The 20,765-nt window shown below is 37.3% G+C and overlaps 1 protein-coding gene across 5 annotated transcripts in view; it reads left to right on the top strand.

Moving 5' to 3' along the window:
• The window catches only part of NEO1 (neogenin 1), a 241,941-nt gene that overhangs the window by 50,956 nt on the left and 170,220 nt on the right, over nucleotides 1–20,765 (top strand). For all 5 annotated transcript variants that reach the window (XM_047863477.1, XM_047863474.1, XM_047863473.1 and 2 more), the window contains exon 2: nucleotides 18,626–18,943. In XM_047863477.1, coding sequence (XP_047719433.1) covers nucleotides 18,626–18,943 — 318 coding nt within the window. The remainder of the gene's footprint in view (nucleotides 1–18,625; nucleotides 18,944–20,765) is intronic.

Here is a 20,765-nt window from a genome sequence, read left to right as displayed (position 1 = left end):
ATATTTCCTCTCTTGTATGGGTTAAAAATTATGTGTGTGTGTATGTCTAGTAATATCCTACCTTTCTTAGATAAATATACCCACTTTTCTCCAACCTTGCTTTTTCACTTGATTTACTACAGAGATAAAGTTATTCTGTCATCCTGTTTACAGCTGCATAGTACCTCATTGTGTCCGTGTACCACAGTGTGTTCAGTGTGTGCCTTGTTGTTGGACATCAAGATTGTTTCCAGACTGTTACTACATGTAGTAGTGCCGTGAATAGTCTTGCTTGTACCTATTTTCATATTTGACCAGTGTATCTTTGGGATAAATTCACAGACATAGGATTACTAAGTCAAGGGGCAAATACAGTTATAATTGTGTTAGATGTTGCAAACTTTTTTCTATAGTGGATATGACATTTTGCGTTTCCATTAGCCTGTTTCCCTATACTTTGCCTACAGAGTATGTTGTTAAGCATTTGGATTTTTGCCAGTAGGTGAGAAATTTGTATCTCAGTGTAGTTTTTTTTTTTTAATTTTTTTTTTCAACGTTTATTTATTTTTGGGACAGAGAGAGACAGAGCATGAACGGGGGAGGGGCAGAGAGAGAGGGAGACACAGAATCGGAAACAGGCTCCAGGCTCTGAGCCATCAGCCCAGAGCCCGACGCGGGGCTCGAACTCACGGACCGCGAGATCGTGACCTGGCTGAAGTCGGACGCTTAACCGACTGCGCCACCCAGGCGCCCCTCAGTGTAGTTTTAATTTGCATTTCTCTTATTATGAGTGAGGTTGAGTATCTTTTAAAGTGATTAAGGACCATTTGCATTTCATTTTAGTAACTAATTCTACATCTGTGTGAAAATGGTAGGCAGTTACAAAAGCACAGAAAAGTCTTATTTTACTCCCACAAGTGTATTTACAACTGCTTGCTTGATATATATGTGGCTTCATTGTGAGTATTTTGGAGTTTGTGTCTTATCTTTCTGATGCTGTTAACATCTTTCTTGGATTTTTAAGTCTTCTTTTCTCCTCTCCCCTCCCCCCCCACAGGATTACTTCATATCAGAAATATGCTATCAAGAGATTAAGAACTCAATTAATGAAATATGAATTCATGACTTAATATGACAGCTTACTAACATAGACTTGAATTAGCTTTAGGCTAATTAACAAGCTCTTGAATTCAGTTTATTTCTGTCATTAAAGACACAGCTGAAAGAATTCTAGAACCTGGTCTACAGACCTTGGGAAATGATGACACGATCTTTCTGAAACCTGTTTATTTTGCAGTGAGAGCTTGTGCATGCACAGCTTTCTTTGCAGAAAATAGCTTTGATATAAGATTCATTATTAAGGATTTTTGGTGTTATGTTCTTCTCTTTTGCATATATTTGTTAGATTGTCCTGTGGGATTTCATAAATTTTTACTTCTGTTTAGTAAAGCTGCTGACAGCAAAAGCTTTCAATAAATTATTCATGTGCAATTTGTTTTCTACGTTCAAGGATTAATGCATCTTTACTCAAAAAAAATTTTTTTTAGCTGAACTTGGTAACAGTTTGTAAACATATGGTGGTATAGTCACATAAAATCTGTAATGCTTGTTTTCCATGTGAAAAAAGTCCTCTATTTGCAATATTTAGAGCAGTATCAGCTCTCTAAAACATAGCTGATTACTGAAGAATAATGGAAAAAAGAGCTTTCAAAAATGTGAAATAATTACTTAAAAAAAATTGCTGCTCTTTCGAGATGTGGGCCACTAAATCTTAACGGTTTTGCTTGTTCTCCATTATCCGTGTACTTAACATACTCACTTTCATTCATTGAAAACTTTAGGTTTTGTTTTATAGTCTTCATTGCAAGTCTGTCATGTTGTGGAAAATGTGTCTGTTTGGCTTACTTTCTGCTGTCATTTTCAGTTCTTCAACTTCTTCGTCTCCGGTGGCTTCTCTTTCCTGCCACTTCAAGCACCAGCTTCCAGAATTGCACCCTAGCCCGTCATCCCTCGGCAGCGCTGAGATATTATTAAAATGGTGCCACAGCCTCACCAGTCTCCTGGTTTCCCAGGTTTCTCCCGTTGTGCTGGCATCAGTTTTACCCACTTCAGTTCACTCCTGTGTATTTCCTTCCCTGTCTGTCGTAGATTCCATTGACAACCACTTGCTGATATCTTCAAACCTCTTACTTCATTGTCACTTGCTACTCCTCTTCTTAGAGAACTTCAGTTTTAAATGTCTGCGTTCTCTTCCCTTTATAGTCTGCAAAACCCTGTTCTCATACTGGCACTTCTTTAAATACAGTTACCAACCTAACTGTTCCCACAGTGCAGCCCAGTAATCCCATTCTCCCTTTTTGATGCTCCCTTCCATTCTCACTGCAGCCCTTTCAGATGTTTGCCATCACCTGCAGACCTCTGACCCTTCCCGACAGCACAGCCTACCCACAGCAGCAATGGTCATACTCACCTCCTCCGTCAGCAACTGTACGAGCAATGAAGTGTGGCGCCTGGGACCCCACACCAGGCTTACTCATATCCTCATCTTTCCTTCCTGTTACAACAAAAGAAGTGTCCTTTCCCTGATCCAGAATAATTGTCTGACGTTTTCAGCATAGACATTTAACGCTTGAAATTTCCCCTCAAAGCATTACTTTAGTTATGTTGCACAAATTTGACATGCTGTATTTTCATTTTCACTAAGTTGAAAACATTTTGTAATTTCTCATGTGATTTCTTCTTTGATCTGTGAGTTATTTAGAAGTATGTTGCTTAGGGGCACCTGGGTGGCTCATTTGGTAGAGCTTCTGAGTCTTGATTTCAGCTCAGGTCATGATCTCATGGTGAGTTTTCCAGCTATCTGTTACTAACTTCTAGTTTAATTCCATTGTGGTTAGGAGATATACTTTGTACAATTTCAGTCCCCTCATCTGTACATTAGTAGTCATCCACAGATTTGAGGGGACTCTTCTGCCAAACTCCAAAGTTCATGTGCATCATTCTCTCTTTGCAGGTCCCTCCTCTTTTGTACTCTGCAAATTGTAGTAACCTTGGCCTCCCCACTCTGATCTGTTTCTTTAACTGTGAAATTTCAGAGGTCTCTTTGTTTTTCCCTTCTCATGTTAAGGACTGGAAAGATAGGATATTTACAGGCTGTAAGATGGGGTGATTTTAGGGCTCATCTTGTTTGCTTCCTCTCTCTCAGGGGTCACAGTCCTGTGTTTCATGTTGTCCAGTGTCTGAAAAGCATTGTTTCATTGATTTTTGTCCAGTTTCCTAGTTGTCTATGGCAGGATGGTAAGTCTAGTTCCTGTTACTTCATTATGGCCAGAAGCCTGAATCCTGATCTTTTGGCCTGAATATTCGATTTCACCCTCTCTTCTGGTTCTGTCCATCTTTCAGCATACTCCAGTCTCTCTTCCATCACAGAGAATATAAAAGATGACCAAGCCCAGATTTTCTTTATTTGCCAGTCTATTTCTCCTCTGCCTTTTACAGCCAGACTTCTTGAAAATGGTCTCTATATCTTTCTCAAAAATGTTGCTTGCGGACTGGCAGAATCCACATCACTTGCACAGTTGTTAGAAATGTAGAATTTCAGGCTCCTCCCTAGAATTACTGAACTGGAGTCTGAATTTTAAGGATTTGACAAGGTGATTGGTATACAAACTAAAATTTGAGAAGCGCTGTTGCACATTTTATAAGCTCTGTTTCTTCATTTTCCATCTTGTTCCTGAGTGCATTGTAATGTGGCATCTGTCTTCATGACACCACTAAATTTGTCCTTGCCCAGGTCGTCAGTGAACTTCTTACTGTGTATCCAGTGAGTGAGTGTCCATTTGTATTGTACTCTCAGCAGTTCATCCTCCTTGAAATATTTCTTTGGCTTCTGGGATGCCGGTTTCTTGTCCTCTAATTTGTGTGACTTTTGCAGGCTTTTTTTCTGCCTTTCTCTTAAATGTTGGTGTTTCGCAGAATGCGGATCTTGGCTTCATATTTTACATTTCTTATTATATCTCATCTTCTCTTGCAACTTCAGTTTCAACATATGTCTCCTGAGTGGAATTTGTGAATTCAACATGAATCTCTGCTGAGTTCCAAGCTTGTATGTCTTCCACATCCATGTACCATAAACACCTTAAACTCCCACATTACAGCAGACACCATGATCTTCCTGACTGTGTCCTCTTCCTCAGTGACTGGCACCTCCATTCAGCCATTGTTGAGGCCAGAAACTTGTCAGTCATCTTTGACTCCTCCACCGCCCTTACTCTACATTTACTCACGCTCACTTCCACATTTAATCATTCTCCAAGGCTTACTGATTTGACCTTAAGAATTCCTCAGATCTTTCGCCTCTTAGTCACTATTGCTACTTTCCAAAATAGGGCTTTATCAGGCTTCCACAGAGATAACTACAGTGGCTTCCTAACTGGTTTCCTTCTCTCCAGCCTTGTCTCCATTTGGCAGCAAGCAAAGTAAATAAGCATTTACTTATTAAAAGTAAATGTGATCTTCACTTTTCATCTTAAAGCCCTTGCCTGCTTACTAACTTCTTAGCATATAAAAATCCTTATAGTTTGGTCCTTGCCTACCCACTTCTGAGTTTCTTTGAGTACTTTGCCTCTTCCACCTTGTTTCTAGGCTTTTGCACCTGCTGCTCCATTGATGATGCATTCTGCTCTTTACTAGCTGGCTCTTACTAATCCCTTAGGTTTCATGTTGGGGACACCTGGGTGGCTCTGTCAGTTGGGTGTCCGACTCTTGATTTCAGCTCAGGTCACAATCCCAGGGTTGTGGGATCAAGCCCCACATCAGCCTCCATGTGGAGTGTGGAGCCTGCTTGAGATTTTTTCTGCCCTTCTCTCCCACTTGCACTGTTTTTCTCTAAAAGTTAAAAAAAAATTAAAAATCACATTTTGCATAGGTGTCCTCCCTGACTGTCTAGGCCTGGTTTGTTTCTTTCTCTGCATCTTGTACACACCCTGTAACGGTTCCCACCACATTGTTATGATTGTGTTTGTGTGAGCCATGATTATATCATTGTGTGTTTCCACTGTCAGCACTCTAGGAGAGGGTACTAGTGTCTTCCTGTTGTAATTAAGGTGCTTAGCATCCTTCATTCAGTCAACAAATGTTTATTGAGTACCCACTATAGACACCAGACAAGGTTCCTGCTCTTATCATGCTTGTATTATGGGGATGGGAGTGGATTAGAGTGAAGTAAGAAATAATAAACAAATTTTTGTTCTTCTACATAGTAGATCTTTAATAATTTTTTTGGAAAACTAGTGTATAAATTATTATTTTAATAAGCCCTTGAAGTCCATAAACCTTTGATGTTATTGTTACTGACTTCAGCTCTTGAAATTTTGCTCTCTAAGAATTATTGCACCTTTTTGGATATAGTGAGATGTGATAATTAAGTTATTGTTCAGAGCCTTTTACTCTACCTGATCTTAGTTTTATTTTATCTAGTTTCCTTGAACAGAGCTGAGGTAATGAAAGGCTATTAGAGGTACACTTTAGAAAGAGTGAGAAGTGATGTTTAACTTCAAAAATAGAAAAGTAAAATAAGTTATTTTAAATAATAATACATATAAATTGTTAAATAATAATAAAGGTCAAAGCCTTGATCCTAAAATCAGAAAAATTTCTCCTCAAATAGCTAAAATATTCGTTTAATAGATTATCTGAAATTGGCAGCATATTTGGAACACTTTTCTTAAAGTGCTGTCACTTTATCAGTTTGTAACCAATTATATGAAAATGTGGTATTATATTTATTTAAAAATCTTATGTACCCAGAGTTTCAATTAAGTACTTTTTGTAAGCATCACAAATTTTAACTAACTTAAGCAAAAAAGGAATTTATTGGAATGATGTCAAGTAGTTTAAAGGATCAATGGAAATACTAAAGAAACAAACAAATGCCCACTGTATCTTTTAGGCCAAAGAGATTAGTATTTAAGCTAAATCTAAGCTTGAGGAAATAATTCCACAAATCTAGAATTGAAGACATTCTATAATACAGCTGTCCTGGTCTCTTCAAAAAGAAGTCAGTGTCATGAAAAACAAAGGCAAAAGGACTGTTCTACATGAAAAGAGACAAAAGAGGGGCTCAGTTGGTCAAGCATCCACCTCTTGATTTCAGCTCAGGTCATGATCTTATGGTTCATGAGTTTAAGCCCTGCATCAGTGTGGAACCTGTTTGGGATTCTCTCTCCCTCCCTCCCTCTCTCTGTCTCTCTCTGTCTCTCTCTGTCTCTCTCTCTCTCTCTCTCTCTGTCTCTCCCCTTCCTCTGCTTGCACACACATACACACACACATACACACTCTCAAAATAAATAAATAAACTTAGAAAAAAAAGAAAAGAGACTAAAGAAACAAAAACAATACTAAGTGAAGTTTTGTTCGGCCTTGGGCTTTAAGAACATTTAGGGAATATTGGGTAGATTTAAATTTTGAGTATATTAAACAATATTATTGAATGAATTTTAATTTTCTTAGATGTGATTAATGGTACTGATATATAGGAAAATACCCTTATTTATAGATACTTTCACAATATTAAAACTTTGAGAGGAAAGCTCTGCATTAGGCTATTGATGATCTAAGGAATTATAAAAATACCAGAAACTATGCGACATGTAGCATGTACTCTTAGGCATTAGAACACAAGAAATTCAGAAAGGTGGAATTAATTAACCAAGGAGAGTTAAATTTAAGGAAAAGTAATCTCTTTGGCCTAAAAGAGTTGGTTGAGTGTCCAACTCTTGATTTCAGCTCAGGTCATGATCCCAGGGTCACGGGATCAAGCCCTACATTGTGCTCCTCACTGAGTGTGGAGCCTGCTTGAGGTTCTCTATTTCTCTCCCTCTGCCCCACTCATGCACTCTCTCTCTTTCTAACATAATAATAATAAAACAATATAATAATTCTTCTTACTGCATCCCATCAGGACACATATCATGTCAGGTTGTGTCGTTACTGCTAATACTGAATTTGATCACTTGGTTAAGGTGGTGACCACAAGATTTCTGTCCCATGTGAAGGTACATTTTATCCTTTGTAATCAATAAGTAATTTGTGGATTACACTCTGAAATTGTGTGAATTGCAGAAACCTCTCACCCATTTCATCAATAAAGAATTGATTTTTTTCTGCAATTTTTGATTAAAAGTTTCTAAAAAATTGAGTTTCTAAATAGACATTTCCGAGTAGGTATTAAAGAGAGGGTGCTGATAGTTGCTTAAAATCTTTTAGTTTTTACTGTTTAGTTAGTAGACCAGTTGTTTCTATTTGACAGCAAAAAGAATTTTGCTTTGCTTTGATCCCTCACATCTACTGTCATCATTCATAATCTTTTACCCTTTCCAGAAACAATGCAACTTTTTTTTTCTTTAAAAAGAATTTGTTTGTTTTAAAGCATATTAATGAAGGGTAGCGTCTGACAAGGAGAAATATAGTGCAAACCACATACATAATTTAAAAGTTTCCAGGTACCACATTAGAAAAGTAAAAAGAAACTGGTGGAATTAATTTTAATAATATATTTTATTTAAATGACTATATCCAAAATATTTTAAGATACTATCAGTATAAAAATTATTAATGAGATGTTTTGTTTTCTTTGTGTGTGTGTATGTGCATGCACTAAGGCTTCTGAATCTTATGTGTATTTTATACTTAAATCTTAACTTAGATTAGTCACATTTCAAATTCTCAGTAGCCACATGTCACCGAGTGGCTACTCTATTGGATAGTGCAGGTTTAATGGTTATGATCTTGGGCACAGGAAAGCCAGAGACTAATTTGATTCAAATCTTACACTCTTCATGGCTTTGGGCAAATTACTTTTTCTCTTTGTGGCTCAGTTTTCTCATTGTAAATGAGGATAATAATTCCTACAACAAGGGTTGGAGGACTTAATACAGGTTAAGCACTAGAACAGTAGTGGCTTTTCGGTAAATGAAAACTATTATTTTTATATCTTTGGACTTGGTCCTGTAATTCTCATTCTTAGAAGTAAGCTTGTATTTTGTTAGGGAAGCTAGGACTAGATCTTAGATCCCTTGCTGTTTTGGATCTTACTATTTCTTGCCCTCAGTCTCTTACTTTCTGTCTTCTGTGGTGAATTTATAAGCCAGTAAGATAAACTAGATTTTCCAGGCCAGTTTTGATTTCAAGTGTTCTGTCATCACCATAATTCATTGAAATGAATGGGAAAACCTGATAGCTCTGCAGATGGCAATGAGTTATTAAAAGATTTGTCACTATGATTAAAAAACCTCACAGAAGGTTGAGAGCTACAGTAGTCAGGATTGTTAACTTTCTCTCTGTAAAACCCATAAATACCTCTCTACTACAAAAGCCTATATAATTATAGCAGTAAGATGAGATATTAGCACGTGTAGTAGAGGCAGTCCTGTATATTCATGAGTGTAATTGTATTAGAGTTTTTTAGAATGTGTTTTAAAATAGATAACTATCGGGGCACCTGAGTGGCTCAGTTAGGTGTCCAGCTCTTGATTTTGGCTCAGGTCATATCTCACTCAATGGTTTGTGAGTTCAAACCCTGCATCAGGCTCTGTCATGATAGCATGGTGCCTGCTTGGGATTCTCTCTCTGCACTCTCTCTCTTTTTTTCTCTCTCTCAAAATAAATAAATAAACTTAAATAACTATAATAACTATTCATTTTCATATTAGGTCAAAGTAACTATAGATGATTGAAAAAGTATTTAATGGAGGTGCTTGGGTGGCTCAGTTGGTTAAGTGTCAGACTTTGGCTCAGGTCATGATCTCACAGTTCATGAGTTCAAGCTCCACTTTGGGCTGTGTGCTGACAGCTCAGAGCCTGGAGCTGGCTTCAGATTCTGTGTCTCCCTCTTGCTCTGCTCCTCCCCCGTTCATGTTTGCTTGCTCGCTCTCTCTCTCTCTCTCTCAAAACTAAAAATTAAAAAAAAAGAAAAAGTATTTAATGAAGGCCTGCAAAGGAGATATTCTGTTGAAAAAGAACTTAACAATTTACTGTGATAAAACATTTTGTACCAAAAATGCTAGTAAAATACTGTATTGCTCATGGTAGAAAAATATGATACCACTTAATAATCAAAGAAGTATTAAAATACAGTATAAAACAGTGTCACAATTCATACCTTTGGAACGTACCTGCAAGTTACTTTTTACATTGTATTATCATTGAGCCCATATTTTCATCAGTATAGTAGGCAAAAGTGGAACTGAAAAATACGTTGTTTCAGACATTGAAAATATGCTGCATCAAGTATTGGTAAAATGTCTTACTCTTAGGAAAATCTTCTTACCACAAATAACAAAAAGTTGCTCATAAGATATTTTCGTGGAAGTTCTATGTAATTAATATGAAAATTCTAACATTTTTCTCACCTAGCATAATGAAAAATGACCAATTCAGATTTTCCTATTTTGAGCTGAAATATAAGTATTGCTAGTATTGTTGACATGTTGACTAAGACTTATTAACATAATTCTCTAGGACAACTCTTAGAAAATGTCCATGTAACTATTCAGGACATTGGTGGTTGGTATTATTTTTAGGTTATCAGATTGTGCCTACTCATCTTGACAATTGTATAGAAGTTACCATAAAATATTAATGATACTTTAAAAAGTGTTATTGAAACATTTTTACAAAGGGCAGATTTGTTTCTTGGTGCTTTAAAAAATATTTATTTATTTTGAGAGAGAGAGAGGGAAAGATTGTGTGGGAGAAGGGCACAGAGAGAGAGGGAGAGAGGGAATCCCAAGCTGGCTCTACTCTGTCAGTGCAGAGACCGACATGGAGCTCAAACTCATGAACGTGAGGTCATGACCCTGAACCAAAATCAGGAGTTGGACACTTAACTGGTTGAGCCACCCAGGCACCCCACAAAGGACAGATTTGAAATCATCAGGATATAAGTTTTTGAGGCTGATTTTAGAAAACCAGTAGAGACTTGATGCAGAGTTACTGAGAATCACTAATACGTAATTACATCTTGGCCCAGGAGCCTTTCTGACCTGTAGGATCCTGAAAAGAATGCAAACAAAAGGCAAAAACAAATGAAGGTACAAATAAGCAGGACTTTCATAAAGTCTAGCCTTCTATCAGGGAAGATAGGCCTTAACAACAGAGAGAAAGTGAATTGCTAGAAAAGAGCACGTAAAGGGTAGGATTGGGAGACTGGGACCTTCACAGAGATAGTTGTCAGAGAAGGCCTTGTAGAAGTGACCATTGAAACATAGAAGATGAGACGGGAAGAGTGGGTGCAGTACAAGTTCAGGCAGAGGGGACAGCAAATGCAAAGACTTTCAAAGGGGAAAGAACATGGCTTGTTCAAGAAATTGAATAATGGGACTGGAGCTTATTGAGTTAGTGGGAGCACGATGTGAGATTAGGTTGCAGAGAGGCAGGGACTAGATCTGAGGCCCTTTTTGCATGCCGTGGTGATGAATTTACGTTTTACATTCACTGTAATAGAGGAGTAGTGGTTTAAAAATTAGGCAGAGGAGAAAGATGATCAGACTTGAATTTTAAGATCACTTAATATTATTTTATATGTAATTGTAATTGTCAAAATGTGGTTCAAATGAAAAAATAAAGTCCATGTTATGCATGGCACTTTGTAAAATGTGATTGGTGAAAACTAAGGTGCTAGATGTTAGCAGTTTGGGAGAAAATACTGTTAGGTTTTTGGACTGTTGAACTTTTTTTCCTGTTTTTCTTCCAAATTTTAATGTAAATTTTAGTTAACATTCAGTGTAATATTAGTTACGGGTGTAGAATCTAGTGATTCATCCCCTAATACTCAGCATGAGTGCTCTCCTTAATTGAATAGTTAACTTTTTATTGAGGACTTGTTACCTGCCAGGCAATGAGGTCGGTGCTTTATACCTGTCTTCATGGAGACTTTCATGCAAGGAGGGCATGGCATTCTTTTTCCTGTTTTATAAGAGAATGTCAGACACAGAGAAATTAAGTAGAACAGCAGAGCTAGAATTCAAAGTCATGTCTGCTTGACTTCATTTTACAAAAGAGTTTTCCACCATGGCTGTTTTTTTTTGGTGGGGAGAGGGGAGTGGCTGAATAATAAAGAAATGGAAAGCACTCTTATTATAACAGATGTTTCTTGAATAAACAAATCCAGATATATTTTGTTTTGGGGGAATAGTTTGGAAAGTAGATGCTACAAATGAGAATAATCCAGTTGAATTTCCCTTTTAGGATAGTAGTAGCCTGAAAAAGAATTTCAGATTCAGCTTCGCTTAGAAGTTGACATCCACTGTTTTTAATGTTTTAACCAGTACCATCAAAGTTCTTCAAAGCATATGTTTATCAGGAAAGTAGGACCGGCCATATGTAATATTAACAACTAACCACTTGCCTTACTTGAAATCCCAGGAGAAGAGTTCTGCATGTTCTGTAATTGAGTCTTTGGAAGAACTGGCTGTTCAGGGCAGACAGGGGATGAGCTCTGGAGCTGGGAGCACTAATTGTTATGTAGCAAAACAGGGTGGAAGACATTGAACTCTGAAGTATTGCTTGTTCTTGGACATTTTAAAAAATGGTTTATTTATTAGTATGCGCAAGCAGGGGAGGGGCAGAGAGAGAGGGGGAGAGAGAATCCCAAGTAGGCTCCGTGCTGACAGTGCAGAGCCTGACACAGGACACAGACTCACCAACCATGGGATCATGACCTGAGCTGAAATCAAGAGCCAGACGCTTAACCGACTGAGCCACCCAAGTGCCCCAAGTATTGCTTGTTCTTAATCAACAACGTGAATGTATTATTTTGTTGAGTCCTTTGAATGGAGTATTGTTTTACTTCCTAATTTTTATACTTTCTGATTATAAATTGAACTTGAAGCAGGAAAGCCTGAACTATATGGTGTTTAGTGGACACTAAAGAGTCAGGAAGGATGAAATGTAGGATTTACAGACTGGATAAGATAGGGTGGTCAGAAGTAATGTTATTAAGGAGTAAAGTATGAAGTCCCTTTGACATTAGTCTCCTTAGTTTATAATGAAGACATAATTTTCATAGTATAAATAACAATTATACAGGATACTTGCATTGGTAGGTGTGTAAAAAAGGCTTACCTTTCCATCCTGCATTTCTGCTGCTGTCAAACTTAGAACTTCTGTGGATGATAAGGCATTTTTTTCTGCTGGTATTCAAATATTGTATGTTATTTTTTTACTCCGGGCATGATAAAATTTAGAATTATTGTCCACGCCGGTGTGCCGTGAGTGTATGATTTGTTGATATTTGGGGGTTGGGGAAGTACAACTGAAATAAGTTCCCTGTGGATATTTTCCTTTCATAAGATGGAATTCTATCAAGAAGTGTGAAATATTTTATCAAAAAGTGAGGAATAGTCTATCAAGAAGTGAGAGCTATTCCATTAAAATGTGAGAAATTTGCAGAGACCTGGGAGTGTAGAAGAGATAAGACAGGATCATTAAGCCTGTTTCAGAATAATGTATAGTGACTGTGGTCATAGTAAACTCAAATTAAGCAAACTTAAGTGGATAGGGAATTAGGACCCTGGTGGGAAGTATAGGCCAGTTTTTATACAGAATCAGCCAAGGAGTTAGTGTCTGATAACTCTTCTAACTGTGACAAAGGAAAAGTGGTTAGAGAAACCGTGATAGATCTTAAGAAAAAAAAAAAAATTAGGTTGCTAGCAAAGTACTGTTTACCACCACCACCAAGAAGTTATTTTGTTATTAAAAAATAAAAAGATGACAAGAAGAATGGAAAAGCATTTGTTTATATTTTAAGAAGTAAGCAATGCAGAAATCCGTGGAGTAAAAAGCCTTCCCCCTGTATGCTCTCTGTCAGTAGTTGAATCAAGTACTTTCCGCAGGAGAAAACACTGTTATACTGTTCAGTGCTTATTCTTCTAGCCTTTCTCCTACATTATTTACATTTAAATATATGCTTACACACATATGTGTATATATATTTTTATATCTTACGTATATTTTAATATTTATATTTTATGTATATATTTATATTTTATGTCATACTATACACATTTTGAACTTGAGTATTTTTTATTAATATATTTTGACAGTTTTGAATGTCAGTATGTAAATATGCCCCACACTTTTCATATTGTCCCCTTCCTGTGCAGACTACATGTAAAAATGAAAATAGCTTTTTTTTCTGCTTCAGCAGTACTATGTTTTATGTAAAATATTCATGCAGTCGCAAAGGTGAAAGAAAAAATTAAAAGTTAACTGAAATCTCACCATCCTGAGATAATCTGCATTTTAATGACTAGTTTTTAAAAGATGTATCCCTTTATGTATTCACACAAGCGTGAACATACAGAACTGCCACATACACGTAATAATATTTATAAAGGGATTATACACACCAGCTGATTTTTGTCATGAAATTATTTTCTAGGTGCTTGAGGATTTTTATCTACCCACCCCTCCATGTCCTTCCATCCTTCTTCTCACAGTAATAACCTGATACACTTTCCTACTTTCTCAGTGCTCATACAGTCATATGCACATGACATTTCGTTATTTGTACTTGTCCGTATTGTTCCCTTTTCACAGAATTCACTCCAGATCAGCTAAAACATAGCTAACTTATTTTTTTGCTGGCTAAATATTCTAAGGCAGGAGTCAGTAAACTATAGTTACTGGATCAAATCCATCCTGCTGCCTGTTTTTATAAAGTTTCATTGGAACACAGCCTCCACTTTTCTATTGAGTGGTGTGACTTTTTAAATTCTTTATGTTACATATGATATATTTCCTCCCAGCCTTGTCGTATTTTGCTTTGTTATGATATTTTACCATAATTTTTTTTTTAATTTAAATGCGGGGTTCCTGGGTGGCTCAGTTGGTTGAGCATCCGACTCTTGATTTTGGCTCAGATCATGATCCCAGGGTTGTGGGATCAAGCCCCACGTTGGGCTTCATGCTGAGCGTGGAGCCTGCTTAAGATTCTTTCTTTCTCCCTCTCCCTCTCTCCCACATACATGAGCGCTCGCTCGCTCTCGCTCTCTCTCTCTCTCTCTCTCAACAAAATTTAAAAAATAGAAAAAAATAAATGCAATGAATTGAAGCATATCTATCTTTTCTAGCTTTGAAGTTTCCTGTTTTGATTTAAAAAGTTACATGGGGCGCCTGGGTGGCGCAGTCGGTTAAGCGTCCGACTTCAGCCAGGTCACGATCTCGCGGTCCGTGAGTTCGAGCCCCGCGTCAGGCTCTGGGCTGATGGCTCAGAGCCTGGAGCCTGTTTCCGATTCTGTGTCTCCCTCTCTCTCTGCCCCTCCCTGGTTCATGCTCTGTCTCTCTCTGTCCCAAAAATAAATTTAAAAATGTTGAAAAAAAAAATTAAAAAAAAAAAAAAGTTACTTGACTCGGGGTGCCTGGGTGACTCAGCCGGTTGAGTGTCTGACTTCGGCTCAGGTCATGATCTCACAGTTTGTGAGTTTGAGCCCCGCGTCGGGCTCTGTGTCGACAGCTCGAAGCCTGGAGCCTCCTTCGGATTCTGTGTCTCCCTCTCTCTGCCCCTCCCCTACTCATGCTCTGTCTCTCTCTCTCAAAAATAAATAAACAATGAAAAAAATTTTTTAAAGGTTATCTGACTCGAGGGTTATCCTTGTGTTTTCTTAAAATTCTCACTAATTTTTTCATAGGCCTGGAACGTATTTTTCTATATGTATATGAGTGACATTATAGTGTAGTGTGTTTAACATCACAGGCTCTGGTTTTGTTATTTATAACCTGTGTGACCTTGGACAAGGTAACATTTCTGTGCTTCTGTGCTTCTCCTCTTTCTGTTTTCTCCTCTAAAATGAGAATAATAGTACCTATCTCATAGGAGAGTCATGGGGGTTAAATGAGTAGTTAGTTTGTAGAGAATGTTTAGAGCAGTGTCTAATACATAGAACCATGTTAACGTTAGGTTTGGTTTTCTCCCATGTGGATCACCAGTTGTCCTAGTAACATTCATTGAGTAGTTCATCTTTTTCCCCATTTGATATAAAATGCTACCTCTAATGAATGTTAAGTTTCTAAATATATATATATATAGCTCTATTTTGTGACTCTCTAACCTGTTATGTGGCTCTGTTTATCCCTGCTCTGGAGCCATAGTGGCTTAATAAATACTGAAAATTGATGAGTGCAGTCCCTTTACCTTGTTTTTCTAAATTATTTTCGCTCTTCTTGGCTTTCTTTGCTCTTATATATAATTTTTTAGAGACTCATCAAAGTTTGCAAAACCCAGTTCATTAGTAAGTTTTATCATAAAAGAGAGTGATACTAATGGCTAGTATTGGAATGGAAATAAATACTTCAAGCAATGGAAATTTTTAGAAGCTGGTAAAGGTAGATACCATCGATTGTAGTAAGTCGACATTATGAATATGGAGAATAAAGATATGTAGAAAGATTGTGAGCCTCTAGTTCCCAAACTATATCCCGACATACCCCAGGTACCTCACAGAACTCCCAGGCGTATTTTAAGCTGTCTAGGGAAACACAGCGACATCTGTTGGACACTGTGCAGACTCGTAGGTGAGAGGAGTTCCCAGTTTCAACATTTGATTGTGCTGTCTTCATTTCAGTGCTGTGATGTTTGTGAAATTGGGTTTTGGTGGTTGCTGGGATAAAAACCAAGTACCATGCAAAAGTCACTGTGGAGCAGGAAATGAGGATGGCAGTATCCAATCTGATTTCAAGGTTTGAGAACACGTGCAGTATCCAGTAGGTGTACACACCCCATAATAACTAATTGTGGTTAATTAAAAGTTGAAGTATTTTTCAATGTATGTGTATTATTTTTTCAGCAAGGTACTAACTTGTTAGGACATGAATATTTCTTCATTTGTTTGAACCTAACTAATTCCTAAGCAGAACTGTTAGGTATTTCTTTTAGCCTAGGGAATTCATGAAAAAAATTACTAAGAAAATAAAGGCACCAGGAGCCAAGAAAATTTGGGAACTTCTGTGCCTGAACAAACAAGTTATTACAAATATTTAAAGATTAAGAACATTTGAAGTGCTGTGTAGGTAGAGTACTGTATGCCATGCCTGCTTGGGACAGGATGAAACTAATCTTGTCTGGGTACCTGGGACAGACAGCATTTCTGAGAAAGTAGTATTGAAGCTGAGCCTGAAGGAGGACTAGGAGTTAATTGGGGAGGGGTGGTGGTGGGAATGGCTTGTGTGAAGAGGGCAGGAGCTGCAGGGGCCGACAGGAGTGCAGCATGCCTTACAGGGTGAGGGGACAGTGGTGCGGGGGGACGGCTGGAGAGTAGGCAGAGGCCAGGTCATACAGTCACATGGAAGTCCAGCTAGGGAGTTTATTTAGATCTTTTTGAAAAAGACAGTGGCAAGCCTTTGAGGGATTTTAAGTGAAGGAACAATATGTTAGGTCACTGCCTGTTTACTGAGGGAATAAAATACAAAGAGGATATATGTAAGTATTTAAGTAATGCTGTATTCTAAGTAATGTAGAGTACATATTTGTAAAATTTGAAGTGCCTTGATTTTCAAAGGCATTTGTAAACTTTCATATAATTTAAAAACTCTTGGAAGACATATACTCTTGTTCACTGTGGCTGATACGGACTTTTGAAATGAAAGAAAATCAAAAGTATGATAGAGTGTTTAGCTGTAAAACATTTACATTTATGTAATTATTACTTTTTTAAATGGCAGAAACTTTGTCCAAATTTTAAAATTAAATTTGGTTTGTTAATAATTTCTTAAAATTGTTAATTTGCATATTTTGATTGCCAGTCTAATACATTTATCTCTTAAGTTCCTGAATTGTTTAATTTGGGTGGTATAATAAGATGTAATGTTACACAGGAATGGTGTAAGAGTAATTTCTCTTAGTTTAGCTGTCATTTTGTACTGCCCTGGAGTTGATATTTTTATTTATTTTGCTATAGTACCAATATAACATTTTTTACTGTAATAAGAAGCAAATCACCTCACTTACTTTTGAAAAATTCCCAAGGTTATTTTCAAGAGTTTTAAGTCTTGAAGAATCAATTTCATAACCATCAAATAGGGATGGGACCCATCTCTGGCTTTTGGGGAAGGATGATTAGTCTGTTTGGAATTTGATTAGCATTGTAAGTGTTAGAATTATTTTATTTTATTTTATTTTATTTTATTTTATTTTATTTCTTATTTTATTTTATTTATTTTTTTAATGTTTATTGTTGAAAGAGAGAGAGAGAGAGAGAGAGAGAGAGAGCGCAAGCATGAGTAGGGGAGGGGCAGAGAGAGAGATACAGAATCTGAAGCAGGCTCCCGTCTCTGAGCTGTCAGCACAGTGCCCGATGCGGGCCTCGAACCCACGGACTGCAAGATCATGACCTGAACCGAAGTCGGACATTTAACCAACTGAGCCACCCAGTTGCCCCAGAAAATTTTAACGTTTATTTATTTTTGGGACAGAGAGAGACAGAGCATGAACGGGGGAGGGGCAGAGAGAGAGGGAGACACAGAATGGGAAACAGGCTCCAGGCTCCGAGCCATCAGCCCAGACCCGACGCGGGGCTCGAACTCACGGACCGCGAGATCGTGACCTGGCTGAAGTCGGACGCTTAACCGACTGCGCCACCCAGGCGCCCCGCCCCAGAAAATTTTAAAACAAGCAAATATTATTCCCTTCCCTCTGCCAGTGTGTTTCGTATTTAGTTAGAACTATTGTTTCATAATGTAATAAAGAGCTAGTTGCATCCTTAAATTTACAATGTAAATAAATTTAGATAAAGGGGTGTGTAGATATATTTTAAAAACAGTCTTGGTTTCATTTATTTAACTAAACTTCCCTAATTGTTCACATGAAGAAATCTGATTACAACTGATTGTAATCTGACTGCAAGGGAGTTGGTTAGTACTTTTCTTGAAAAAAAGAGGTAACGCTTGGACTTGGAAAGCTTTCTTTGGCTGAGAATTTAAGGGTTATAGCAGAAATTTTTTAAGTGAAACCACAAGAGTACTAGCACAAAACAAAGCTGAAATTTTTTGTAATCTTGGGATAAAAACTTCTTAAGCATAACAGATTTATTTCTATGTAGTTAAAATTTATTTTCTTATGATAAAAATAAATTCAAAATGGAAAAAGGAGTATTTGCAAAACATGATAGATAATACCCAAAGATTGCCAAATCAATAGGATGAATGATCCACTAGAAAAATGGACAAAGTATATGTATGGTGAATTTTGAAAGAAATACAGCCAGTAAACATACCTTATTACTAACAAAGAATCATTTCAATTTTATGCTTCCTTTATGTTTCATAGAAAAGTTCACTTTGAATACAATAATTTTAAATATTTATAAATCCCATTGTAGGGTTTGAAATAAAGCTTTTATTAAATATTCATGTAATTTAACAATGATTATCTCATCTGGCAGGGTCTTTTTTTCTCATCTTCTAAATGGGTCAAATTTTGATTTCCTCATAAAAGAAATTTTATTAGACACTCATGGTGAAATGACTGTTACTATGTATCATATCCAAACAGCATAATTATTCGACAATAATTTTTGTCCAAATTATATTTTCTTGCAGAAATAGAAGAAGAAAGTTTTGCTTAACTTTGTTCTTTTCATTATTTTTATAGGATCCAGCGTTCGAACATTCACTCCATTTTACTTTCTGGTAGAACCAGTGGATACACTCTCAGTTAGAGGCTCTTCTGTTATATTGAACTGTTCAGCATATTCTGAGCCTTCTCCAAAAATTGAATGGAAAAAAGATGGGACTTTTTTAAACTTAGTATCTGATGACCGACGCCAGCTTCTCCCAGATGGGTCTTTATTTATCAGCAATGTGGTGCATTCCAAACACAATAAACCTGATGAAGGTTATTATCAGTGTGTGGCCACTGTTGAGAGCCTTGGAACGATTGTCAGCAGAACAGCTAAGCTCACAGTAGCAGGTAAGTTTTTTTTTTAAGTAATTTATGTATATTTTCAAATTTATCAAAGGTATATCTTGATAAAAAGCATTATCATCCTGGAGTTTTCACTTAACTGATTACCATAAATAAACTCATTTAACAAATACCAATTGAGCATCTAGTGTGTGCATGGGATTATGCTAAGACTTGCTTAGTGCTGTAGGAAGTAAAATGCAGCACTTTGCCCCTTTCTATTATTTAAATTGCTTACAGTTGCTATTTGAAGTATTGAGTCAGTTCTTTTTTTTCTAACTTGGAAATGACAGAGGAAGTTGTATAGGAAAATTGATTCACTGATTGCTAAATTATCTTCCCCAGCATAACAATTTAGTATGGCTTTGTAAGACTTGCAGGATAGTCAGAATCTTGGTTCCTTTATGCCCCAAGCAAGGAACTGACATTTAATTGGATTATTTAAAAACCTATAGGATATAGGTATTAAGGTGAAGAACAGAAAGTTGTAAAGAGAAATATTCACTCCCTTTTAGAACATTCTTATTTGAAGAATAATGGAAAGTGTAAACTGAGTAAGTCATGCTTATTTTGTATTAGATACTTATATTCCTCAGGTCCATGTTTTTTCACTTGAGTACTAGATGAAGTAGTTTTTGTTAAGGGTCACATTGTACAAAAATTGTATTATGTTGGGATGCCTGGGGGGCTCAGTCGGTTAAGCATCAGACTTCAGCTCAGGTCATGATCTCACGGGTCATGAGTTTGAGCCCTGCATTGGGCTCTGTGCTGACAGCCTGGAGCCTGCTTCAGATTCTGTGTCTCCCTCTCTCTCTGCCCCACTCCTGCTTACACTCTGTCTCTCTCTCTGTCTCAAAATAAATATTAAAAAAATTTTTTTTAAATTGTATTATGGTTAAGTCTTATATATATACTCGTCTTGGTAAAATGCTAACATGTAAAAAAAAAATATGACTGCATGAATAGTTCCCCATTTCATTGCCACTCTAGGGTGATGGTTCCCCATCTCCTGCGCACTTCACAGTATACTTGTTCATTCATTCAGAGTATGATGACGCTTTTTCTCTTTGGAACCAGATACTCAAAGCTGAATTTGAGTGTGATATAGAACTACTGTAATTATTCCATAATCACAGATTGAGGATGGAAAAAGAAAAGGGTGAAAGAGTCACTTCTTTTGATAATTAGCCTTTCCTCTCTTTTTTCCCCCCCCTTCTGTCCTTTTTCCCTTTCCCCCCTCTCCCTTCCTTTCTTCCTCTAATCTACTTGTCAGGCTTTCTCCAACCTGTTGATAGATAAGTTAGCATGATGACTGCCCCTACACTGTTACTTAGGTGAGCTCCTGTTTATTGTTTACATTTTTAAGCTGGGCTTTAATCGTAACTCCTTCTTCTCAGTTGTCTCCCACAACCAGTTGCCAAATCCAGTGAATTCTGCTTCCTAGTTTCTTGTATGTGATCCTGAGGCCACTTCTCACCATCCCTCACCTTGTAACCATCTGGTGCCTCATTCTTTCCCTCTTCCAGTCCAGTGGTCAGGGCTCTCTTCTCACCCTTCAGTAGCTCCTCAGTGACAACATCAAGTTGATGTCTAAACTCTTACAGGCCTTGTGTCTTTTCATGAGCTAGTCTCCACTTCTCTAGCTTCATTTCTCAACATTCCACCCTGCCTGTCCCTGCCCTCTACCCTCGTCAGCAGGACCACCTGCAGCACATTTTAAGCTCTGCCAGTACTGAACATTTCAAATCCCTTTTATTCTTGGTCTCTGGCCTTTGCTCATGGCTTCCCCACTGCCTATTAAGCCTGTCCTCTACATTTTCCTCTTTTC

The sequence above is a fragment of the Prionailurus viverrinus genome, chromosome B3 (genome assembly GCF_022837055.1).
Source record: "Prionailurus viverrinus isolate Anna chromosome B3, UM_Priviv_1.0, whole genome shotgun sequence".
NCBI lineage: Eukaryota > Metazoa > Chordata > Mammalia > Carnivora > Felidae > Prionailurus > Prionailurus viverrinus.
The sequence above is the reverse complement of the archived record's forward strand: the minus strand, read 5'-3'. Positions and strand labels throughout refer to the sequence as shown.